Source organism: Schistocerca americana, chromosome 4, assembly GCF_021461395.2.
Source record: "Schistocerca americana isolate TAMUIC-IGC-003095 chromosome 4, iqSchAmer2.1, whole genome shotgun sequence".
In the NCBI taxonomy this organism is placed as follows: Eukaryota; Metazoa; Arthropoda; class Insecta; order Orthoptera; family Acrididae; genus Schistocerca; species Schistocerca americana.
The window spans coordinates 818,231,116-818,258,347 of NC_060122.1; the positions used below are offsets into that span (position 1 = coordinate 818,231,116).

At 38.9% G+C, this 27,232-nt stretch overlaps 1 protein-coding gene across 1 annotated transcript in view; it reads left to right on the plus strand.

Moving 5' to 3' along the window:
• LOC124613825 (E3 ubiquitin-protein ligase arkadia-C-like) overlaps positions 1-27,232 on the plus strand; it is a 290,726-nt gene that overhangs the window by 222,938 nt on the left and 40,556 nt on the right. Inside the window, exons 10-11 of the mRNA XM_047142547.1 lie at positions 16,136-16,232; positions 23,042-23,245. Coding sequence (XP_046998503.1) covers positions 16,136-16,232; positions 23,042-23,245 — 301 coding nt within the window. The remainder of the gene's footprint in view (positions 1-16,135; positions 16,233-23,041; positions 23,246-27,232) is intronic.

A 27,232-nucleotide genomic window follows, 5' to 3' on the forward strand; every position in this document is an offset into this window, starting at 1 on the left:
TTAGAAAACGTTTTTCTTGTGCAAACATACACTTTTTTTGTAATGGAACAATGCCTGTTGACATTAACAATCTAAAGTGGGGTAAATTAAAATATCAGTTCTGTTCATTGCAGGTTCTAGTGAGAGTCATTTACGAGATCTTATTTTGAAAAATTTCCACACCCAACACTTGTACAGTACATGTGGTACCACACACTGAAGAACAACGCAAGTGCATACACTAGAAATGTGGAATCTGAGCAGTAATGAGACAGTTGACCATGGCAGGTTGTGTTCAAAATGACCACTTTCTGTGGCAATGCACACTTCTAGGCTGGTAAGGAAGGACTGCTGCACATGTACAAGCGTTTCAGAGGAGATGTCCGAGCAGGCTACAGTAATACGTCTGTGCATGTCATCAATTAAAGTTGGTACTTCCTTGTAGACAGCATCTTTCAGCTTTCTCCACAGGAAAAATCCTACAGGTATCAAATTGAGGGAACAGGCCAGCCATGGTACAGGTCCTCTGTGTCCGATCCAGTGATATGGAAACAATTCATGAAGACATATTGCAGTAATACGTGCACTATGGGTTGGACAGTCATCATATAGGTACCACAGGTTCTGACTTGTCTGCAGAGGAATGTTTTATAGCATCCATGGAAGATGGTCTGTTAGGAGGCTGTGATACTTGTATTCTGTCAATGAAAAACAGGCCTGTGAGCTGATAGTTCACTATCCCACACCACACATTTACACTCCATAGACGCAGATGTTCTACATGACTAAGCCAACGGGAATTGTCAGCAGATCAATAACACATGTTTTGGTGGTTTACCTGGCCATAATTGATAAATGTGGCTTCATCACTAAACAAGATACCTGATACATCTGGAATTTCTGTATTAATGCCTATGTACAGAAGTTAACATGATTCTTATAATCATTCAGTGCAGCTCTTGGTGGAGAGAGGTGTGATAATAATGCATAAGATACATGCCTGACTTGTGCCACTTCCTTGTGTGATTGCACATGAGATAACGTGTGGATCAACTACAACAGCAGCAAGAACATTAATTTCCCCCATTTTCTGCCATCACTTGTTTCCTTTTGTTATATTGTCTAGGTGATACAATACGAATTTCACATAACTGGTTGAAGGGATTGGTAAATAATTGCTGACATGGTTGACATGTGTTGGGATACCTTGCCACGTACACTGTACATGAATGTACTGCAGTCTTTCTACACTCTCCGTACACATTGAGCATATTGGCTTTCTCTGCACTGGTAAATCTCATCGCTTGCTCAGGACCTACTGCTTGGATTGTCGCATTTTCACTGCACTCGAGGAACACACAAGAGTACTGTAATCAAACATAACATCATACTTAGCAGCTGCATAGGTTGAATGGCACAAACAAGTGTCAGTGTGAGAACTTTTCAAAATACAATATTTCATAAACAACTCGCACTAGAATCGTGCAACAAAACCAGTGACATTTTAATTTACCATACTTTAAGCTTTTTAATGTCAGTAGTCATTGTTCCATTTAAAAAAAAAAGTGTATGTTTACACAAAAAATACATTTTCTAAGTATTATTACAATCTGTTTATTGGCTAACAATACGAGCCCTGACTACCAGCCTACTCTGAAAACTGCACATCAATAGTATTTTCCATTTCCACAATATTTGTGGCGTAAATTTTGGGTGATTCACCCTGTATATTGAGATAACTACTACTACCGTGTTGTTGTGGTCTTCAGTCTTGAGACTGTTTTGATGCAGCTTTCCACGCTACTCTATTCTGTGCAAGCTTCTTCATCTCCCAGTTCGTACTGCAGCCTACATCCCTCTGAATCTGCTTAGTGTATTCATCTCTTGGTCTCCCTCTACAATTTTTACCCTCCACGCTGCCCTCCAATACTAAATTGGAGATCCCTGGATGCCTCAGAACATGTCCTACCAACCGATCCCTTCTTCTAGTCAAGTTGTGCCACAAACTCCTCTTCTCCCCAATCCTATTCAGTACCTCCTCATTAGTTATGTGATCTACCCATCTAATCTTCAGCATTCTTCTGTAGCACCACATTTCAAAAGCTTCTATTCTCTTCTTGTCCAAACTATTTATCGTCCATGTTTCACTTCCATACATGGCTACACTCCATACAAATACTTTCAGAAATGACTTCCTGACACTTAAATCTATACTCGATGTTAACAAATTTTTCTTCTTTAGAAATGTTTTCCTTGCCGTTGCCAGTCTACATTTTATATCCTCTCCCCAAATAGCAAAACTCCTGTACTACTTTAAGTGTCTCATTTCCTAATCTAATTCCCTCACCATCACCCAACTTAATTCCACTACATTCCATTATCCTCGTTTTGCTTTTGTTGATGTTCATCTTATATCCTCCTTTCAAGACACTGTCCATTCCATTCAATTGCCCTTCCAAGTCCTTTGCTGTCTCTGACAGAATTACAATGTCATCGGCGAACCTCAAAGTTTTTATTTCTTCTCCATGGATTTTAATACCTACTCCGAATTTTTCTTTTGTTTCCTTTACTGCATGCTCAATATACAGATTGAACAACATCGGGGAGAGGCTACAACCCTGTCTCGCTCCCTTCCCAACCACTGCTTCCCTTTCATACCCCTCGACTCTTATAACTGCCATCTGGTTTCTGTACAAATTGTAAATAGCCTTTCGCTCCCTGTATTTTACCCCTGGCATCTTCAGAATTTGAAAGAGTGTATTCCAGTCAACATTGTCAAAAGCTTTCTCTAAGTCTACAAATGTTATAAACGTAGGTTTGCATTTTCTTAATTAGCTTCTAAAATAAGTCGTAGGGTCAGTATTGCCTCACATGTTCTCATATTTCTACGGAATCCAAACTGATCTTCTCCAAGGTCGGCCTCTACCAGTTTTTCCATTCGTCTGTAAAGAATTCGCGTTAGTATTTTGCAGCCATGACTTATTAAACTGATAGTTCGGTAATTTTCACATCTGTCAATGCCTGCTTTCTTTGGGATTGGAATTATTATATTCTTCTTGGAGTCTGAGGGTATTTCACCTGTCTCATACATTTTGCTCACCAGATGGTAGAATTTTGTCAGGACTGGCTCTCCCGAGGCTGTCAGTAGTTCTGATGGAATGTTGTCTACTCCCGGGGCCTTGTTTCGACTTGGGTCTTTCAGTGCTCTATCAAACTCTTCATGCAGTATCATATCTCCCATTTCATCTTCATCTACATCCTCTTCCATTTCTATAACATTGCCCTCATGTACATCGCCCTTGTATAGATCCTCTATATACTCCTTCCACCTTTCTGGTTTCCCTTCTTTGCTTAGAATGGGTTTCCATCAATGCTCTTGATATTCATGCAAGTGGTTCTCCTTTCTCCAAAGATCTCTTTAATTTTCCTGTAGGCAGTATCTATCTTACCCCTAGTGAGATAAGCCTCTATATCCTTACATTTGTCCTCTTGCCATCCCTGCTTAGCCATTTTACACTTCCTGTCGATCTCATTTTTGAGACGTTTGTATTCCTTTTTGCCTGCTTCATTTACTGCATTTTTATATTTTCTCCTTTCGTCAATTAAATTCAATATTTCTCCTACCGTAGCTCGTATTTATTCCTGGTTTTTGATCTGACTTCTGCATTGTATTTATTTTACTGCACTCTACATAACCACTCATTACTGTAGCTCTGAGTGTCCTTCTATTATGTAGTTCAACAATTGTTTAACAATCGTACCTGGATGTTAGCCCATCACATTTATGTGTCATAGGTAAGGCTACATCCCCTTCGATTCTCCCTGTCAAAAGTAATGGAACTAACATACAGCACCACTTGGGGGGAGGGGAGGTGGAGGTGTCACCCTCATCTATGTTCTGCAGTCTATTTGCTGGCTAAAGTTTGTTAGTTTTTATTGTTTTCCACATACTCATACAAAACTATGTCAGTTGTGAAGTTTAGGATAGTTAAAGACCACTCAAAATCCTATAGAAGACTGGGAAAGAAACAAGAGACTGCTATACGGAAATCTGAAGCTGAAGAAATATAGCAGACAGTATGATACTTGGTGGGCCTTAATCTGCTAAATTGACACAGATTATGAATTTATCTGAGGAGTGTTTCTTAGACGCACATCTTTTGATCATGTTTATAATACATAGACCTTTTTGTTTTCAATTCGACAGATCTGTTAGGAAAGCATCATCCAGATGTGCAGTCCTCATAATAATTTTCTATGGACCGTTATCAGCAATGGGAAGACCTGCTTGTTTCTTTCATTAATTGTGAATTGGGATGAAAGACTTTCACTACAACCACATCATGAAGTTTACAGTCCAGGACACTTGCCTTTAAATTATATTCTTGCACTTAGCATTGCTCCTGTTGTTTTAAATTCCTCTCTATCTTTTCTTGTAAATCAATAGGTGTTATTTCTTTTATTTCAGGCCAAGAAAAAATTTATCAGTAATTCTCCTGTGAATTTTGTATTGAACACTTGTGTTGGGGAAAGTTCAATTGATAAATGAAGTAAATTCATTAAGCATATTGTGAAACTGCAGGATCATTCTCATCCAGATAAAGCTGTCAATCAGACAAGGATTGATCATTGTATTAGGATGTTTTTATAGACCACCAGCATCCTCAACAAACGTCGCAGAATGTTTGAGGGAAAGTCTTGAGTACATAGGAAGTAAATATCCAAATTATCCATTAGTTATAGATGGAGATTTTAATCTAGCATCCATTGACTGGGAAAATTACACGTTTATCACAGGGGGCAGAAGCAAAGATTCATGTGAAGTTATTCTAGGAGCGCTCTCAACATACAACCTTGAACAATTGGTTAGAAAACCAACTTGAGGTGGGAACATATTAGATATCTTGGTGACAAACAGACCTGTTCTTTTTGAGGAAGTTAATGTAGAAGAAGGTATTAACGACTATAATGTCGTTGTGGATTCTATGTCAGTGGAAGTTGCAAAAAACCCAAAGAAACAGCGTAGAGTTTCCTTGTTTGGGAAAGCAAATAAAAGTGTCATTAATGAATATCTTCATAGTCAGCTCCAAGCATTCACCGCGGTACACAAAGATATTGAGCATCTTTGGTCGGAATTTAAAGGTATTGTCCACCATTTGCTAGAGAAGTATGTGCCTAGCAAAAGTATAGGGGAGGGAAAGGATCTGCCTTGGTACAACAAACATATTAGGAAGTTGCTGAGAAAGCAGAGAATTTTGCACAGTCATTTTGAACATAGTCACTGCCCCACTGACCTACAGAAATTATGCGAAATGAAAGCAGCTGTCAGAAGGACAATGAGAGATTCTTTTAACGAATTTGAAAGCAATATTTTGTCTGCAGATTCTAAAAATAACTCCAAAAAATTTTGGTCGCATGTAAAATCTATGAACGCTACAAATAATTCAATACCTTCTCTTGCTGACAGTACGGGTAATGTAACTGATGATGATAAACAGAAGACCAAAATTTGAAACCTAGCTTTCAAAAACTCAGTTACAGTAGAGGACTGCAGCACCATTCCCCCTTTCAATTATTGAACAAACAAAAGGATGGCTGACATAGTGTTTAGTGTATCTGGGATTGTAAAACAGTTAAGATCCTTAGACACCAGGAAGGCATCTGGCCCAGACGGTATCCCCTTAATATTTTATGTTGACTGTGCTATTGCTACAAATATAGCACCATTCCTATCCATCATCTATCAGAGATCATTGGAACAGCAGAAAGTTCCACGGGACTGGAAGAAGGCCCAGGTCATAGCAATCTATAAAAAGGGTAGAAAATCGGATGCGCATAATTACCGGCCAATTTCACTGACATCGATTTGTTGTAGAATCATGGAACATATTTTGTGTTCAGACATAATGACCTTTCTAGACTCTGAGAAGCTCATCTGCAGAAACCAGCACGGTTTTAGGAAACAGCAGTCATGCGAGACACAGCTGGCCCTCTTTGTACATGATATACAACAGGCTCTAGATACAGCTCCCAGGTTGATGCCATATTTCTCGACTTTCGAAAGGCGTTCAACTCAGTTCCGCACTGTCGTTTGCTACAAAAAGTGTGCGCTTACGGTCTATCCAATGACATATGCGGTTGGATAGAAAGTTTTCCGACAGACAGGAGGCAGTATGTTGTCTTGAATGGGGCGACTTCATCAGAAACAAGCATAACTTCAGGTGTGCCCCAGGGCAATACAATAGGTCCTCTGCTTTTTACGATTTACATAAACGATCTGGTTGATGGTATTGACAGCGGCCTTGAACTGTTTGCCGATGATGCTGTAGTCTACAGGAAAGTAGTATCACACGAAAGTTGTGAACAAATCAATGAGAATTTGCAGAAAATAAATGCGTGGTGTAATGACTGGCAGTTATCTCTCAATATTAGTAAGTGTAACCTACTGCGTATAACAAGGCGAAAATCCCCATTAATGTACAAGTACAAAATAAATGCCCAGTCTTTGGAAGCTGTAACGTCCGTCAAGTATCTGGGTGTGACTATTCGAAATGATCTCAAATGGAATGATCAGATCACACAAGTAATGGGTAAGGTGAACTCTAGATTGCAGTTTATTGGTAGAATCCTGAAGCGATGCAGTCCTTCAACAAAGGAAATAGCTTACAACACGTTAGTTCGTCCAGTCTTGGAGTATTGTTCGTCTGTGTGGGACCTTTACCAGTTGGGTCTGATTCAAGAGATTGAGAAGGTCCAAAGAAGAGCGGCAAGATTTGTGACTGGTACATTTAGCCATCACAAGAGTGTTACAAATCTCATAGAAAGTGTGAAGTGGGACACACTTGCAGATAGACAGTGCACTAAACAGAAGGGGCTGCTTATTAAATTTCAAAATCCGATCTTCACAGAGGATGTAGAATATATATTATCACCACCAACTTTCAAATCGTGCAATGATCACCATTCAAAGATAAGGGAAATAAGAGGTCGTTCTGAGGTGTTCAGACAATCGTTTTTCCCTCATGTGATCCTGGAACAGAGGGGGGGGGGGGGGGGGAGGGGGGGGATATTACATTGATGCGAATTGTGCCCTCCGCCACACACCGCTTGGTGGCTAGCGGAGTATATATGTAGATGTAGATCTTCCTATCTCTTTCATAATTCTTGCAGAGGAATTGGATTGTGGGTGATATTTTGAAATAAGTATATGTTTTAACACCTTCCCATGGCATACTTCTTTGAAAGTACTTATAAATTCCCTTCCATTATTGGCAAGTAAGCGATTTGGTTTGCCTACATCCATGAAGTAATCTGTTAGACAGTTGATTACAGTTGTTGTACTTGATAATTTAATCAAATATAAATAATTTTGTATTAAAGGAGACTAAAGCTTAAAAGATTTAGACCAATAGCCTACTCAGAACAAAAAATAAAATAAAAATAAGGAACATCACCCTTGCACTTTGGCGAAGGACCAGAAAAATCTGCGGCTGTAATGTCATGTATTGCTTCAGGAATTACTGAATACAATGAGTAGTTTATTTGTATATTATTTTCTTTAGCTTTCTGACAAAGATCACTACTTCTTAATATCCTTTTTTATTTCTCTACTCAGATTTTTAAAATAATAAAACTTTGTCATATATTGAATGCACTTTTGTATACTGAAATGTCCATATTAAGCAATAGAAACTCTAGATTGGAATGTCAGCAATGTGAGGAAAAGATAAATTGCTACTTACTGTGAAGATGACATGTTGAGTTGCAAAGAAGCACAGTTAAAGACACTTACTCATAAGCTTTCTGTCACAGCCTTCATTAAGAAAGGAAAGAGAAGCATCTCCCATTCATTCATACAAGCAAGCACACCTCATGCGCACATGATCACCAACTCTGGAAGCTTGAACTGAGATTAAATCCTTTCTCATACTTTATTATCAACTAGCAAGTGTAGACCCTTAAATAGCAGTCACATCTGAATCTTTGCTTTGTTCTAACACTCTGAGATTTGAACATGTATTGTGTTTGTACACATCTCTAAAACTGCTCATTCACTTCATTTCGAACTAAATTGCTATGTTTTAGATTTCCGAATTTAGCACCTGTGTTAAGGTGGAAAGTGACTGCAGTATGTTACTTTTGATTCCCTGTTTTTTCTTATGTGAATCATTGAAATTCACAGTGCTACCAACTGGCGGGGTGTATATGACCCGGGAGATCTGGGAAAAACCCGGGAATTTTTTCATCTGGGAGAAAACCAGGAAAAACCCAGGATTTTTTAGAATTCCGGGAATTTTTCATTGTTTTAGTTTTCGGTTAAATTTTTGTAACATTGACCGGTAAGAACCAATACTCTAACAAAGGATATTACTGTATTTTGCTACTGCAGAATAATACTGCAGCAATAAAACTTGAAAGAGAGAATAAAAACGAAAATAAAACAAAGTTGCCAAGGAAACGTGCCATATACAGCAACAAAACACAGTGCTCACACAAGCATCTGCCAACAGCAAAATGTGTCAACGGCTTTAGGAAGACAATGCAATGCTTCCTAACAGCAAATTGACTCCAATGAGCATGACGTCACAACTGCTTACAGTAGATTCATTTGAGCAGTTGCGAGTGAGCTCATGCCATGTGCAGTAGAGTCACGTATGAGTAGTACCTTATCCCACTTTTTTGTCAGAATGCTACACTGGTAAGGGCCAGTTGTTCAGTCCCCGACTAGCAGCTGCTAAAGTTCTGTTGTGGGAGCAGCGTGGAAAACGCGTTCTACGAACACGTAATAATGCCTAAACGGAGAAAAAACGCGGGATAACTAAAACGGTGGTTGTGGCAGGGCTAGTCAAGTTAACTGGAGAATAAATTTTAACCCTGACAGGAATAGTCACAGACTTAGTGATGACAAGATTGTTAGAATGAGAAATATCATACAAATTATGGAAGAATATAACCACTCCAAATTTATATAAAAATTTCGTACTACTGCTTCAGAATCTAGAGCATATGAATGAAATGTGAAACTATTTCTTAACATGAAACCTTTTGCTTGTAGTAGGCCTAATAGGCATTTGATATTGGTACTTCATGATTATATTCTGTTGTGTTATGAAAATGACCATTTGTGCCAAAAGAGTGTCTTTTATTCGGTGTGTGTTACAATTGCTGCAATATTACGCAGACCTATTTCATGACAAAATACACGTAATCAGATCGAGAAACCACACCAGTCTTGTATTCTATTCATATTAATAGCATTTTCAGTATTAGACAACATTTGGTTTTTTCTTGTAGCAAAACATTTGACGAACTTTGATGAGCTAATAGATTCTTACCCAAAAGGAAAGCATGCCATGTAAAGCTGTACTAAGGTTAGTGAGGAAAACAATGCAAGGAGTTAAGGATTGAAGAAATGTGTACTGTCTTGCTTGTCTATTGTCTTTACTGGTTTTATGTATCCTACCTTTAATTTTATGTCACGCAAAACATAAAGTTATTAGCTAACAGGCAATAAAGAGTGCAAATTTTCTGAAGAGTTACTGTTCTCCCGGTTACAAATAATCCCGTCCAGTATTTATTGTCAGTTTTTTTTAAACAGGGGCAGGTCGTCAAACCGACCGATTGGGAGCAGGAGAGGCACCACAGGAAATTTTAATTTCCACTGTCCTGAATATAGTTTGATGGCACCCATTACAAAATGTTACATGTTTGAGGTCCACAGAACGAAATACAGTGACGTGTGACAGAATACTGTGTGAAGAGGCGTGGGACTGCACTTTGGCACATTTAAGACCAAACAATATGTCTTACATTTCCTCAAACACACATATTTTATGTATCAGACTCTTCAGAAAGATGTGCGCTACAAAATGGACATTTTTTGAAAAGTCGATTTTTTAAGTTTTTGGTGTCCTGCCTCAAACGCTCGTGGGTGGGGGGCGCCTCTATCTAGTATTGCACCAGTTCGGAAATATCGTAGATCCGGTGCAGATCTTCAGAGCAATCTTAAGTTGTAATGCGGAAGTGGGTAGTCTCACATGACCCTTGTTTACGTTTGGTGATTTTGCTGTTTCCTTTCCGTTTATTGCTCTTGCGTCAAATGAAAACCAAACTGATTTCTGTGACGGGGAGCTGTCAAGTGAATTACATAATTACGGAAGGCTAAAATATGTTATTAGTTTCAGATTTTATTTTATTTCCCCTTTCTGACAGTGAAGCATTAATCGCATTGCAGAACAATGAAGTTATTTCTATCTATTTGCTAAAGAAATTTGGTTTTTATTAATCTTTTCTGCTGAACCAGCCAATTTATTGCCAATTTATTTGAAACTGAGTGTTTAATTCCACACTATTGGCTAGTTTCAACTGTTCACTGCATTTCAGGTTCGTGTTTTCATCTTCTAGAACGTATGGCATTATGCCATATTGAAGAACCAAACATCAGATAATACAGTACTGGTACTCCAAGATTATTTACATCTGAATCTGAACATACGAATGTGCACTTTAAGCCGAATTATGCATTTTAGTATGGTTCACGAAATACCCGTGCCCTTAGAGTATCCTCTAATGTCTTGTTTCTTTTATGACATTATGTAAGACGTTTGTTATCAGGCGTCCTCTGGCAAGTGCTGAAAATATTGCGAATGGTGGTTTGAAAAGCGTTACTTTCATAGTAAATTTCCTTTTATGCAAGATGAACTGTGTGTGAGAATGTACGATGAATTTCATAAATCCCAGAGCTTTTGACTTTTAATTTAAAAATCAGCTCTTTTAGTACGATGATTTGGAATAATTTCGAGCGCAGAAGATCTAACATTTATGTCGTTCTTAAACATTTTACTGGCACATTTCTGTGATGTATCTTAAAGTGTAACACGCCCAAAAAAGGGGCAACATTATATGGGAAAGCTTTTCTTTTCTTGTAGCAACACTATGTATATTAATTTAAACCATTAACTTTCCCTACTTGTGTGTCCGCATTATCTAACAGTGATATTGCATTTGGCCGACATCATCACGTGTCCTATGTTCTGAATATCCGCTGTCATCGGCTGGCGAGATCACGTGACGTAAGCTACGACTGGCTTACAAAAGCGCATCACAATCACGATTTCAATGCTTCGAAAGTAATATGCGGTGTTTGGTGGAATTCGAATTTCTACTTTCGTAATATGACGATGTGCAGTGTACATGTTGCTGCAGGTCAGACATCTTACCAAAACGTGTTTGGTTCCCTAGGTTTCGTTTTCTAAAGTGTCGGAAAATTCTACCCCCGTGTATAAAGCCATAACCATTCAAAAGACTGATAAGTTTTACAGTTCCGAGGAAAAGTATACTCTCACTTAACACGGAAAGAGTGTATTTTCACCCAGCAGGAAATGTACTTTTAACCGGGAATGCCGGGGAAAATCGGGGAATTTTTTTTCCTCGTCCACGTATACACCCTGAACTGAATTTGCACCACAGTGAGATCCATGCTGTTGACCTTTGTTGCTACAAGCAACAGATATCAACTCCAGCAAATCTTTGTACACCAAAATCACCAATTTTCTTCAAAATGTCAAATCTTCTGAGTGGCATAAACATATTTTGGATCAACATCCAAATTGAATCTGTTCTTAATTATAGACCTACAACAGTTCATAAATAATTCATTGCACTCATAATTATATTTAAGGTATTGTTAACAGGTTATTAGCAATATCACACTGCTGGTTTAGACTGTAATATTTTAGTTAACAAGAGTTAGGACCCACTGGGGCAAGAGGAGGAGAAAATTCTAGAAAAAATATTTGTTGTTGGATTACAGAGTTTTGATGTAGTTCTGTAGTCTTGATATGTTGTACGTTACTGCTGTTGTGGCTGGCTGTACTGTAAAGGAGATTGAGGGGGTGACTCTGATGGTGTAGCAGCCAATGTTGCCTTTCCTGTCATCTATGTTATTGGCATAATGGCATGAGCAAGCTACTGTGAGCCAAAGATGGCTGTGCTGGTGTTTACATTGAAGTGATGTTGGCTTGTTGGGAGGCAGAAATTGTGTGTTTTGTCACTTTCTATTTGGGGGATGAGTAACTACACATCTTGTCCTACCGTGTCTAAACAGTAAATGGTCATAGGATTCTAAAACAGATAGTGTGTAGACTTCCACTGGGCAGTGATCTCCATGAATATAAACCGAGTGAGATGGCGCAGTGGTTAGCACACTGTACTCGCGTTCGGGAGGACAACGGTTCAATTCCACGTCCAGCCATCCTGATTTAGGTTTTCTGTGATTTCCCTAAATTGCTCCAGGCAAATGCCGAGATGGTTCCTGTGAAAGGGCATGGCTGATTTCCTAATCCTATGAGAGCAATGACCTTGCTGTTAGTTCTCTTCTCCCAAAACAACCAACCAACCATGAATATAAATAAACTGTAGGATCCACTAGAATCGAAATGTTAAATCACGAACTACTAATGACTATCTTACCTTTCCCCATCCAGCTTTATAATTTTACTGAATCACCAACTTGCAATAACCTTACAATATCTCATATGTTTGCAAGTTGTGAGCTTACTGAGGTGCAACTGCACCTCAGAAGTCTCACAACTTGTCTTCTTGGATCGTCGTCCCACTATTAATCGGCTTGTGAAAACAAATAAACAACACTGTAGCAAATGATTTTGATGCTTTCATATTTGACGCACAATGCTCCCGTTTTGTTGATCAGATTTGTAACATTTAGGAGCTTCATTATTTGACCTCGATTAAGAAGCTACGCTGGTCAACATACATTCACAAAGTTCACTGGTGGTAGACTAACCTCTTGCATACACAATTCTGATATAATAATCATGCTGTATGAATGATGAGAGACTTATTGTGCACAGGTTCATAGCTAGGGCTTAGCACACATCCAAAATATACATTTTATATACATTATTGTAGTTAATTATAAACTGTCTGACAATTGCATAAACCAAAAACTACACAATGTTTACAATTTCACTAGCAGACCTGGGCTGCTTAATGAGAACTGAGCTAAAAATTACAAATTACACCTGTTTATAGGCACACATAATGTAGAAAACTGCAAATTGGTGTAATACTGAACTAGTATGTTTTAGTTATTGATTTAAACGACATCAGTATTAAAGGGCACAAATATTCAGTAGCTAAAGAAGTAAGTCTGTTTAACTGAAATGTGTGTAAATATATAATGTCAAAACCATACTTACTACTTTGTGAGGGTGATTTTAATGTGTACCAGGATTTCCAAAGCTTGCCAAAAAATTTAAGTACAGTAAAATTTTATAATTGGACTACGTAACAAACTAATAAATTATGTTAGTGAAATTATGCATTTTTGGAAACAGAAAAATCAAGACTGAAAAACTGTGGTATAGAATTTTGGAAATAATTAAATTGTAAGAATATAACATTCTAGAACATAAAAATTTTGAATACAAATAATTTTTGAAATATTAAGATTTTGAAAAAAGGAAAACAATGTTGAAAAGAGGCGAATGTGAGCTTTGAAATGAGTTATACCAATCTACAAATAAACACCTTTTAAGTCACCAAAAATTTCGCTGTTTCATTTTTTCCATGTATAGTAAATAATGAATATTTCATGAGAACAAGTAGAACAGTCTCACCTTGCACTGTTACAAATGATGCCTCTATTATGGAGATTTCTATGTGTCTATTTATTCCCAGTTTAATAGTAAGAACTTTTGTATGTAGGCCTTCAAATCTGCTGTGCTTAGAGAAGAAAATTTTGGAGAATTGTCTCTGCAGTTAGTCATGACACACTTCCAATTTTCACAGAGCTTTTTTCCTGATGCTGGAATGTTAATTATGTGCTTCAATAACAACTGACATTCCCAGCTAATTAGTTTGCCAAGAGCCATAGAGTGCAGCCTGCTTTCTACGAATGAAGTGAAAGAATCTACATCACTTGGTGCATACAAGTTGCCAATGCGAACACTGTCACGTTGTTGAGATAGCATTAATGCATAGTAATTTCAATTCATAGTAATTTCCGTGTTTTACTGCGTTGATTGTTGAATTTTTTCTCCACCAAATCATCTTATTGCCATTTTTGAGTTATTCATTTCTGCAGCTGTTGTATCGATGTGTTGAATTTTTTGGCACCCCTCCATTATGTGATGTGATGACTGGCTTACCAATCAGTTTGCTAATTTGTTCACATGGCATTTCTTTATCCACTGTTGCACAGCATAATTGACTGTGCAAAGCTTGTGTAATCCCTACTACACATGTTGGAGATAGCAATATTTTAAAAAAATTGATGTTTGGTATATGAGCAGCTATATATTCAATACAGATATTAAAACTGTCACTGATACCACTTTATGAACACTGTCTAAGCAAATATATCACTTTACTATTGCAAAAACAGTCACTTGTTGAGTTCAGGTTTTGACAGTAATACCCACAGTGGCTAAATGGCTGTTGGTTTCGTCTTCTGAGATGTAACAGTATTTGAGTGTATAAAGGTTTTCAATATGTCAGGTCATGCAACTACTCTTAAATATTGAAGAAAAGACATTTTTAATATTAATAAATAGCAGCATTGGTGAAAAAAATTAAAAATGTCTTTTGTTAAATATTCGAGTGGTTTTACATTGGTGGCCTCAATTTTGAACATCTCCATATACAGCGTGATACAAAATGAAGTAACTTGTTTGAACTATCTCCTCTCTTTTATGTTTGTTTCCACACGTTACTGACAATGTCTTTTGTGGCGTGAACTGCTAACAATTAGCTGGTAAATGGTAGATCTTGTCATTACTGAGCATCAGCATGCCTCTTCAGTAACAAATACTGACCACAGTCCAGAGTGTAAACAAGAATCCATTATACTTGAAATCACCAACTGTTTCATCAAAATTGTATACTCTTATTATTGAGACAATGTGTAGTTGGTATGTGTTATTAGTCTTTAATGCTGAACCCTTAAGATATTATGAACATTGTACAAAGTTATCTGCTTATTGATATTTATTTATATATTTGTGTTGTGTTACTTTGCTTGCCCTTTGAATTGTCATCCCAGTAAAAATGATGGAGTGCATGGCCTTATGCAGTTTGGTGCATGCATTAATATGTGCTTTTTTGACTAGATGTAATAGATATTATACTATATTAAGTTCTCATTTTCGTAGTTGTTATCAGACTTTCTTTCTGTAATTGTGTTTGTATGTGCAGAATAAGCCAAAACCAAACTTTTTGCCTTCCAGTTACTGCATTGGTCGTATCACATGTCGACAAGAGTGACTAGTATCACTTTTAAATTAAACATCAAGCTCAGCTGTTCCAAAATTGTAATTAGACACTTATAGTTCTATCAAGAAGTAGCACCCCATCAGCTGGATCTGACAGTTCCGTATAACGACACAAACTTCCGTATAAGGCAGTTATCAGTTTGTTGCTCAGGACAAATAAATCCTAAGTTCTCAAGACTGTGAAGTCTTTAAATACATATCAGGCCTTCTTAGAGTAAAATGTGGGGCAGTTAACCTCTTTGAGATCTGGACTAGCAGCAGTAGAAGTTACAATAGTTACATTCTAAAAAATGAAGTTCATACCAATACATCTGTCTTAATGTAGCTGTGACAGGAGACTAGATTAAGTAAGGATTTTTTTTATGGTTAACCATGGTAAAAAACAAACTGTCGGAATTTAAAAGGTTCTGTAAATATTTTAAGTTAACAGCTTAATTAAATGACTCTGTAAAACAGTCTTTTTTTTGCATATCATGAATGTTAAAGGAAGTAAATCTGCTATCAACCTGAAGGTTGATATGAACACTACAGTGCTTTACTAGACATAGTTCTGTTAGAGATGGTATGCTGTTACCTTCCTCCAACCAGTGAACTGACATACCCAGCCAGTTATAGGGACCTACAGTTTAACATGGAATCCAAACCACGGTATAATGTGTCATTTTTCACATTATCAAGCATAGCCAGAGGTGAAACAAGTGGATCACAACACATAAGTAACTTAGGACTGACTGGTGTTTGAAACTGGGTCGTTGGGATCCTTAGTCTGGCAGTTGACCACTGAGCAGCCAAGCAACCTTTTTTATGTGATGAATGTTATTTATTTATAAAGTTGTTAACTAAATTACTGTAATGTATTACAGGGAAGCCACACACCAACATGTGCACCATCATCTGTATCACTATCACCAGCCAGGACATCGCATGCACCACCTGCATATCAGCATAACCCCTACAGTTGTAAGTGTACTGTTGTGTTGTTCCAATAGCGTATTATAATTTCAATTGCATTCTGTCTTATTCTGTGTTATAACTTCTTCTTCTTCTTCTTCTTCTTCTTCTTCTTCTTGTGATTAAAAAAGGGATGAAGCATTGCATAATTGTAGGTAGCTTTGACATATACACTCTGCGGACACTGTGGGTGTAGATATAAGTAGTTCGTGGAAGTTATTGATTGTGTGGGGTTCATCAAAGTGATCACTTCAGATATGCAAGCCACTTTTTCAATAGATAAAGAATCCATCACACAGAATCGAGTTAATACCACACGGAAGACTGTAAGAAACACCATTTCAGCAATAAAGTGGAAAACATACAGTATGCACAAAAAATTCAAAATTGTAAGAAGAAAACTCCAGGTTGGTACATCAACAGTATTAGGAATTTTCATTGTGCCTGTCTGCAGCTCAATGTGTCATCTTTATGGTATCAGTTTTTTCTAATATTGTCAAATTTCCAATTCGGCAATTTGTAGCAGTATTGGCGTGAAAGCAATATACTTGGTGAAGCAATTGATGTTCAACTCACTTCGAAAAGTTGCAAAACAAATTGTGTTAGATTCAAATCATCAGCCACTAAATTCAATGAATCCTTCCTAACAGTTGTTGGAAACATTGGGGCAAAAATGTCTCATGAAAATCTTAAATGCAGCAGAAATACCCTGGGTCCAACCCAACTGTTAGAGATGTCATAGCATTAGAGCTGGAGTGACAGAGCTTTCTAGAGTTTGCTGTCAAACAAGGCAAAGCAGGTAGGTAACATTCCAGCAGAATTTACAAAATCATGAGAAAGTGGATACCATTTATTTGAGTTAGCCTGCAGAATTTGTGACAGTAGATACATGCTATTGAACTCTCAGAAAAACATGTTCCGACTTGAACAAGGACCGAGAAATGGGAGAACAATCATACAATCAGATTGACCAATACAGTAAAGTTGCTGATCAGAATGTAAATATTTATGTGAGAGTAAAGGAGACCACTAAAGGAATAGCAGATGTGATGAGTCATCAAGAGACACACATAAAAGAGAATGTAAACTTTGCAGACTTTCTGAAGAAATCCCGGGATGAGCTACAGAAAAAGAAAGCACCAAACACACACATACACACACATCTGAACCAGCGTTTTGTGAACCGGGCACACCAGAATGGTGTTATATGTATGATAATGGCAAATAAAATTGAGGATCTGCTAGATATTCAATTTCAACAGTGTAGGAAAAGATAGATTGCCACTTACTGTAAGGATGACACATTAAGTTGCAGGCAGGCACAATTAAAAGAAACTTTACTTATGGCAGTCTGCAACTTAACATGTCATCTGTACAGTAAGTGGCGCTCTGTCTTTCTCCACATTATTGCTATTCCAACCTGGAGTTTCCATTATTAAGCTATTCAGTTTTGCTTTACAAAAGGTAAAGCAACAGAGAGGCAGTTCTGATGTTATACTTGTTAATGGAAGCAAGACTTAAGAAAAATCACGGAAGACTCATTCGGTTTGTCAACCCATGAAATTCGTTTGACACTTGATGCAAAATATTTGCAATCCTTAGAAAAATAGCTGTATGTTGTAGAGAAAAATGAGTACTATAGAATATGTACAAGAATCTAGAGGAAACAATAATAATGAAAAACAAGTGAAAAGTGCTCATGTTAAAACAGTGGGAAAGACAGGGATACAGTCTCTGTCTTCTACCGTTCAACCTGTATATTGTTGATGCTATGACGGAAACAGGAAAGGATTCTTTTTCACTGAACGTGCAGCATTGCCGAGATGCTGCAGAATGGGCATATCGTGTGACTGGAGCAGCAGACGTGGCAGACTTAAAACCCATAGAACTTGCCTGTGGCCCTCCTTCAAAACATGTTGCACATTTTCTGTAAGACTGACATTCATGCAAAGATTTTGGGGGAAAGGTTAAATCATAAAAAATCACAAATGAACTTACATCTATTACCTACTTTTCTATGTAGTCACCAATCTTCTCAACACGTTTCTCCCATCATGGTACCAGTTTCAGTATGCCCTGTTCATAGAAGTCTGATTGATAGGAGTACAGTATAACCTCGTTAGTATGAACTTGCATAAGAAGAACTCACGGTTAACGCGAAAAAAATATTGGTCCCGCCAGGAATACATTAGTTCTTATGGTATGTTTTATCGGTCAACACGAATTTCGGTTAAGGCGAATTACGAACTCTGTTTCAGTTCCTAGCGTAATCAAATTTCACTGTAACACAAACTTCCGACCTTAGAGTATTCTAAAGCATAATTTTTTTTCCAAAATGAATGTAGGAAATGTAGCTACAAAGCTAATTAAACTTATTGTTGACTAGTTTTTAACGTATTGTAGGTCACTAGCCGCGATTATCACCTCAACACTCAGCGTATGCTGTACATTGTAAGACATTCAGTAATGTGTACAGCAGCATTTAGGAATGTGCTCAGTGCCAGATTTGACACGTGTTCTGTTAGTCATAGCCGTATCAAGTTGGAATACTGAATAAAAACTACAGTTACAACCGGTACCATAGCACGCAAAAATGGCAAAGAGGAAACAGACAACTCTAAATGTACAGTTTAAGCGTAAGATTCTAGATGAAGTGGACCGTGGTACCAAGAAAACAGCAATTGCAGAGCAGTTTGGAATACCTAAATTTACTTTATCTATGATTATTAAGAATCGAGAAAAAATTATTACTGCTGCGGCATCAGGTTCTGGAAACAAACCTAAACGACTTTGTACCGCCAAGTATGAAGACATCGATACAGTACTGCTAGAATGGTTCAATCATATGCGTGCATCTAATATACCTTTAACTGGCCCTGTGATTCAGTCAGAAGTCAAAAGCAAATGATGTTGCTAAAGATATGGGCATCGAAGACTTCCGTTGCTCTGCTGGTTGGTTGTATCGGTTCTAAAAGAGACATTCAATTTCATCTATACGAATTTGTGGTGAAGCAAATAAAGTTGATAAAGAAAGTGTGAACAGCTGGTTGCATGAATTCAACCAAGTGAGGGAATAGTATGCCTCATGTGATGTGTTTAACATGCATGAAACTGGATTTTTCTACAATCTTTTTCCAAATCACACCCTGGGGATAAAAGGTGATAAGTGTCATGGTGGAGCACGAAGCAAACAACCTGTGACTGTTGTACTGTGCTGTAATGCTGACAGCAGTGAGAAGTTTCGTCCCTGGGTTATCCGTAAATCTGAGAAACCACGTTGTTTTAAAACATTAATATGTACACTTTACCTTGCATCTACTCTCACCACAAGAAAGCTTGGATCGATGGCACATCATTTCATAAGTGGCTTCTTCATTTCAACAGTCGAATGGTTGGTGAAAATAGACATGTTCTTCTTACATTGGACAGATGTACTGCCCATAACATTGGTGATCTGAACCTATCCAACATAAAGGTTCAGTTTTTTCCACCCAATGCCACAAGCCGCCTTCAGCCTTTGGACCAAGTGATAACCTCTCTCATAAAGAGAGCTTATCATAAGCGACTTGTAAGAGCTGCAATTTGTGCTGCTGAAAACAGTAGTGTAACCCTAAATTGGAATCTGCTTGACGCAATAAAAGCCATTGCAGCAGCTTGGTACTCAGTATTGCCACATCGTATAGGGAAGTGCTTTAACAGAGCTTGGAGACATAGCAACACTGAAGATGTCCACAAGTTAGAAGATGCCACTTCATCTGATGAATGGCCAGTTCTGCAGGACGTTGCGAACCCGGGATTAGTTTCGAAGAATTCTTTAGTGTAGACGATGATGTTGCCGTATGTGCTTCTGTGGAATCGGATGTGCCAAAAGCTGTGAACGAGATACAAGAAGAGCCATCAGAAGAAAGTGAAGAGGAAGAGAATACAGATACCATTCCACCTACCTGTCAGGAGATGTTTACAGCCCTGGACTGTTTAGAACGTTTCGCTTCAACGTCCGACGTCACTGCTGGGTTTACGGATGCTATCATTGCAATTGGTTGTGAAATTACAAAATATTATCGTTCCCATGAACGTCAGCGAACCATGACCGAATTTTTGTCCAAGAAAGTAACATACATAATTTGTGAGTACTTGGATTTTACAATCACTTTATAGTGTTATAAGTCTACAATAATGTGATTGATAGTGTAGTGTATTACACATTAGTGTAATACACATTAGTGCTGTACATGTATACTTATTAAAATATTTGTTTTTCACTTAACACGAACTTTTTTAACATGAACTCCTGATTTTTTGGTCCCTTCAGATTCGTGTTAACAAAGTTTTACTGTATAACCATCTGTGGACTGCTGATTTCAGTTTGCACGTCATAGAGCAATGACCGACCAGGAATTTCTTCATGAGACCGAACAGATGAAAGTCCGACAGGTCTGACGAATGGGAGGAGCACATTTGGGAGAGGGGGGGGGGGGGGTGAGGGGGCGGTGTTGAGCATTGTCATGAAGAAGCTTGACACCGTCATCGTTCGTAGTGTGGCATTTGTCACAAAAGGCATGACACAACTTAACCACAGTTTTAGTGTAGGCTGTGGCATGCACAGCGGTCCCATATAGAGGAAAGTCCACCAATAACATACCGCGCATGTCCTAGAACACTGTCACAAACACTTTCCTAACACACTGAATCACTTTCAGTTTTCTTCTGGGGAACCAGCATGTTTACACTTCATAGATTCCAGCTTGGTTTATGACATGTAGCGGTACACCCACGACTCATCATCAGTGATGATTCTTTTCAAAAATTCGTGTCCTTCCCTGGTATAATATGTTAAGGGATCTGAGCTTGCTATCATTCGCTGGCCCTTCTCATTGTCTGTCAGGTTCTCAGGCACCCAGCGAGCATGACTTTATGGCATTTCAGCCTGTTGTGAACAGTATCATACACCACACCATAGGAAATGCTGAACTGCTGTGATGAGGTTCGCAGTTGCATACGCAGGTTCTTTAATATTGCTGCCTGAATCGCTCCAACATTCTTTGGGGTTGCAGCTGTTACCAGCCACCTAGAGTGTGGCAAATCACTAAGATTCACACAATCCTCTTGGGAAAATGCACTCCACATGGTGACATTGCTACACCCGTACAGCTGTACCCGTAAACACCACGCATGTTGTTGTTGTTGTTGTTGTTGTTGTTGTTGTGGTCTTCAGTCCTGAGACTGGTTTGATGCAGCTCTCCATGCTACTCTATCCTGTGCAAGCTTCTTCATCTCTCAGTACCTACTGCAACCTACATCCTTCTGAATCTGCTTAGTGTATTCATCTCTTGGTCTCCCTCTACGATTTTTACCCTCCACGCTGCCCTCCATACTAAATTGGTGATCCCTCGATGTCTCAGAACATGTCCTACCAACCGATCCCTTCTTCTAGTCAAGTTGTGCCACAAGCTCCTCTTCTCCCCAGTTCTATTCAATACCTCCTCATTAGTTATGTGATCTACCCATCTAATCTTCAGCATTCTTCTGTAGCACCACATTTCGAAAGCTTCTATTCTCTTCTTGTTTAAGCTATTTGTCGTCCATGTTTCACTTCCATACATGGCTACACTCCATACAAATACTTTGAGAAACGACTTCCTGACACTTAAATCAATACTCGATGTTAACAAATTTCTCTTCTTAAGAAACGTTTTCCTTTCCATTGCCAGTCTACATTTTATATCCTCTCTACTTCGTCCATCATCAGTTATTTTGCTCCCCAAATAGCAAAACTTCTTTACTACTTTAAGTGTGTCATTTCCTAATCTAATTCCCTCAGCATCACCCGACTTAATTCCACTACATTCCATTACCCTTGTTTTGCTTTTGTTGATGTTCATCTTATACCCTCCTTTCAAGACACTGTCCATTCCGTTCAACTGCTCTTCCAAGTCCTTTGCTGTCTCTGACAGAATTACAATGTCATCGGCGAACCTCAAAGTTTTTTTAATTTCTTCTCCATGGATTATAATACCTACTCCGAACTTTTCTTTTGTTTCCTTTACTGCTTGCTCAATATACAGATTGAATAACATCAGGGATAGGCTACAACCCTGTCTCACTCCCTTCTCAACCACTGCTTCCCTTTCATACCCCTCGACTCTTATAACTGCCATCTGCCACGCATGTGGCTGTGAATTTCACTTGGTTTATGCCCTTTGGCCAACAAGTATCAGACTACGTTTCTGTGCTTTTCCCAAGTTGATGACAATAACGTGGATGCCATGTTTGCTTTGTAGTTCAGGCTTCTCTCGCTAGAGCTGCACGTGAATACAAAATACTCTCCGTAGCACAAGCTTCGAATTATATTACTGTGAAATTTCAGCATTCCTGGTGCATAACAGGGGTTAAAAAAATTATTGTGCGTTACTTTCCGATCCTCCTTTATAGCTAATGGATGAGGTCAGCATGGAATTTCCACATACCATAAAAGAAATTTTAAAGTGGGATGCAGGCTTTCTTGATAAATTTCACTGATGAAGTCTTCTCAAAATATCGGCCAAATGATAAGAGTACACTACGGCTTTCCAGTTTTTACAGGTGAAGAATGTATGACATTTGTAGGAAGTCTGCTTCTGCAACACATAGTGGGTTCAACATTTAATGTTTGGAATAACTGGTGAACTTTACTTTCAGTGAAGAATGGACACAGATAGAAGTTTATATTACTTAGAATGAGAACAGAATATCGGTGATCTTTTAGATTTAAATGTAGCCTTTTCTTTTTAATGTCATCTCAGTAGCTCATAGCAAAATCATTTCTATTTTATTTACAGACTGCTGGTAGTACCAGCCCTGAGCTGGTGTTTCCGCCAGTTCTAGCGCCTGAGTTAGTTCCTTTTCCTTTCCTGGCTCGACATATGACAGCGAGACTCGAGGATTATGTCCGTGTAGTGGAGCAGCGTCGTCTTGCCCATGCCAATCGTGGTGCTGATCAGGAGACAATTGAGCGTTACACATTTCCTCATAAATACAAAGTGGTAAGTAGTTAACAGTGATTTACATTTTATTTTTAAGTATTTAAATAATACCTGTTTCGTACAAGTAGTGAAATTACTTCTTTCATTCAAGTTCCTCAATTCTCTGCTGATGGAAACAGACAGAAATAAGTAGCAGTTCTCCTTCAGGAGAGAGAAGAAGAAAGAGTTTGCAAAATCAGGAGAGGAATCTGAGGAAGATGAATCACAAGACAGGCTAAGAGGGACCCATCTTATTTTGGAAGGAGTCATAGATGAATGAAATGGCATCAGAGAGAGCATAAGGCCAAAGATAACAACAGGGAGATAAAAAAAGCCAAGGAATAAAAATTCTAACAAACATCAATGTAAATGAGAGAGATGAGGGAATATCACAAGGAACAGTTTTCCATCTCTGGAATTGAGATAAACTAGTACTGGAGATGAGAATCTAAATAGGCATATGGTGTAGCATCGTCAGAAACCGGGTACTGATAGTTCAGAAGATGAATAAGTAATGCATCAGCCAGTTTGATGGTGGTCATCCAGATGTAGATGACATGGAGAGGACACAATTGCAGTAGCAAATCACATGAGTAGATCTGCAACTGGACCTATGTGTAACATTGTATGGTTTGCTACTTGTGGTACTGTAATAGATGATAGTGGGTGGTTGCATTGGAAAGATTTCAGGCTTAGAAATATTGGAATAGGAGTGACGACATTCCCAACCCCTCAGTGAATTTTCTTTGTATGTCTATACCATAACAGATTGACAGATTGACTTTCCTTAGATGACCTATCACTTCATAATTCACTAAAGTTCGTATTGATTTAATCTGTTTCCTTAACATGCACAGGGTAGACAAAATAGAACTAATGCAGAAAATATTTGTAAGGCTGACATGAAATTGACATTTGTTAATGAACAGGAAAACTTAATAGTGTGCTTCCAGGTGTTACGCCAAGCTGTTGTTGCCAGTTTATGCATAAAATGCAAACAACAACTCGGCATAACACCTGGAAGCACACTGTTAATAAGTACCACCTTTATAGATCACAATGCCGGAACTTCCCATTAAAGAAAATGCTGGAATCTGTTATTTTGATGCACCAAATGGTTGCTGTTGCATGTTTGCGCATAAGTATCCCTGGTGTGCTCTGTTTGAAGTACTTCGCTGTGTCATCACGTGCCTCATATAACTGGCACCTTTACCATGTTCACTATTAATAGACACTACAAAGGCGTGCCATGCGCCAAGTCGGCACTCGCCACTACTGCCGAAGACATACTGCCTGTACCATAATCACATGATTTGTAAGTGTATGTTATGAGACTAATAAATCACAATTCACAAAAAAAGACTACTACTTGTAGCTCGCTACCTTACTCCTACGGTAATACTGTCTTCATTGTCTCAGTAATGTATGTTACTGTTTGCCAAACTGGTTGCCTGTCCCTACTTCAGGTGTTTGTTTTGATTTATTCCTCAGTTTGGACATATCAGGTAGCCAGTTGCACCAAGCAGAATCTATTTATTGATTCTCCTTTTCCACCATCTTCAATCCATTCATATTTTTAGAGAATGGCTCAATTATTTTTCACTTTTGTAAACAGGGAAAAACTACTGCTGTCCATTCTGCAAGTGTACCTGCTGTTTACTCAGGTTACAGAAGCAACACAAATGGGAAAATCAATTACATTTTATTATTTTGACTGTGTGAGAGGAACAGACTTGTTTAGTGACCAGTTGAATGCATCATAAAATGGTGGTCAAGATAAAACAGCACATGTGAAACTGTGGGCACAAAATCAACTCAGTTCTGTAGCAAATACAAACTGTCACTGTTCAGAAAGAGTTCAAACCTGAAACTATTGCTGAGTGAAGGAAAGCCTGATACAAAGCCTGACTAAATCTGACCATTGTTTATCTATGCAAGTGGGAAATAAGAGTTTGTCATCTCAATAATTATCAAAAAGGTCATACATCGGTATCCTCACAATTTACTATTGCGCGTGAATTATAGTGTCTGACAAACTTTCTGATGATGAGTTCTGCTGATGATTTCGGAGTAAAGTGCAACTAGGACATGTGGCTCCTCAGTTTTTCATTTCTTCAAATGAGACCTAGTTCAGTCTGTCAGAGTACGTGAACTCACAGAACGTGCACCATTGTGCATCAGAAAATCGCATTCAGTACTTTGAATAGCCATTGCATAATATCAAGATTGTTGTTTGCTGTACAATATCTAGTGTTGTAATGTGATTCTTTCAACAAACTGTTAATACTAACTGGTAAGTCTAGAAACTGTTTAATGCATATGTGGATCAACGTACGGAAGATAAATGACTATAGGTATTTTCAGCTACATCTACATCTAAGTGATGCAATTCACACTTACGGGCCTGACAGAGGCATCGACGTTAAGTCGTGAGTGTTCCCTGACTGTAACTTCTGGTTGGGAATATATTATTTAATAATATTGTGAAAAGGAAAGTTGCTACTCACCATGTAGCGGAGATGCTGAGTCACAGATGGGCACAACAAAAAGACTGTCACAAATATAGCATTCAGCCAGTAAGGCCTTCATCAAAATTAGATGACAACAAACACATTCATACACACTCACGCCAATGCAGCTCACACACACGGTTGCAGTCTCAGGCAGCTGAGGCCACACTGCGAGCAGCAGCAACATTGCATGATTGGAGTGGCGACTGGGTAGGGCTGAGGAGGAGGCTGGAGTGGAGAGGGGGAGGGATAGTAGGATAGGGGTGGCGGACAGTGACGTGCTGTTGGGAAGCACGCAGGGACAAGGTGGAAAGAGGGTAGGGCAGCTATGTGCAGTCGGGAGGTTAGATGGAGGGCAGTGGAGAGGTAGGGTGGGGCGGATAGTGGAAAAGGATAGAAGTAAAATGACTGGTGCAATGAGGGAATGAGGGCTGTGTAATGCTGGAATTGGAACAGAGAAGGGGCTGGACAAGAGTGGACAATGACTAACGAAGTTTGAGGCCAGGAGGGTTACAGGAACGCAGGATATATTGCAGGGAAAGTTCCCACCTACCAATTCGGAAAAGCTGATTGTGGTGGGAAGGATAGCACAGGCTGTGAAGCAGTCATTGAAATGAACAACAACCTCCTATCCGTCCCCACATAGCTGACAAACCCTGTCTCGCAGACCTACTACATTTACCCCACCCTCCAAAACTCCCACCCACCCCCACCCACCACCACACACAATGCAGAACCTAAACAGAGCTGAAACACAGTCATAAACCTCTCCTCCAGAAGCCTTACCCTCATAGAAATATCATTCCTTTCCAAAGGTCTCACCTTTTGCCCCATTCCCAAATTCAATCATGCAGGACTTCTTAAAGACCTTCTATCCTCCTCCCGGTCGCTACAGTGGAAACACTTTTTCGCCACCAACCCTACCAATCAGGCTCAACCAAAGACCAATGTTGAACCCTGCCTAACTCAGTTCACTCCTCTGGCCAACCGTGATCCACCCCCACTGCCCCCAAATCACCCCCTGTTAACTTTCCAGAATTTCTTAATGTTGAACCTTGCCTCACCATCATTCCCAGAATCCCTCAACATGCAGACTAACCTAACATCTGCACTGGCCAACCGTGATCCACCCCCACTGGCCCCAAATCAGCCCCTGTTAACTTCCCAGAATTTCTTAACCTTGAACCTTGCCTCACCATCATTCCCAGAATCCCTCAACATGCAGACTAACCTAACATCTGCAGAAATAACCACAGTCCACCATCTAAAAACTTATCCCAACTTTATAATCCTACCTGCAATAAAAGCTCCAAAACTGTTGCTTTGAATGGCAAGGATTATCTGGCAGAAGGACTCCACCAGTTGTCAGATACATCCACCTAAAAACTGTGCCACAGTGACACCACTCCAGAAATCCAGCAGGATCTCCAGTCGCTCCTCAAATCCTTAGCCTCCTCCCAGAACCTCTCCCTGGAGTCCATCTCTCTACTCACCCCTA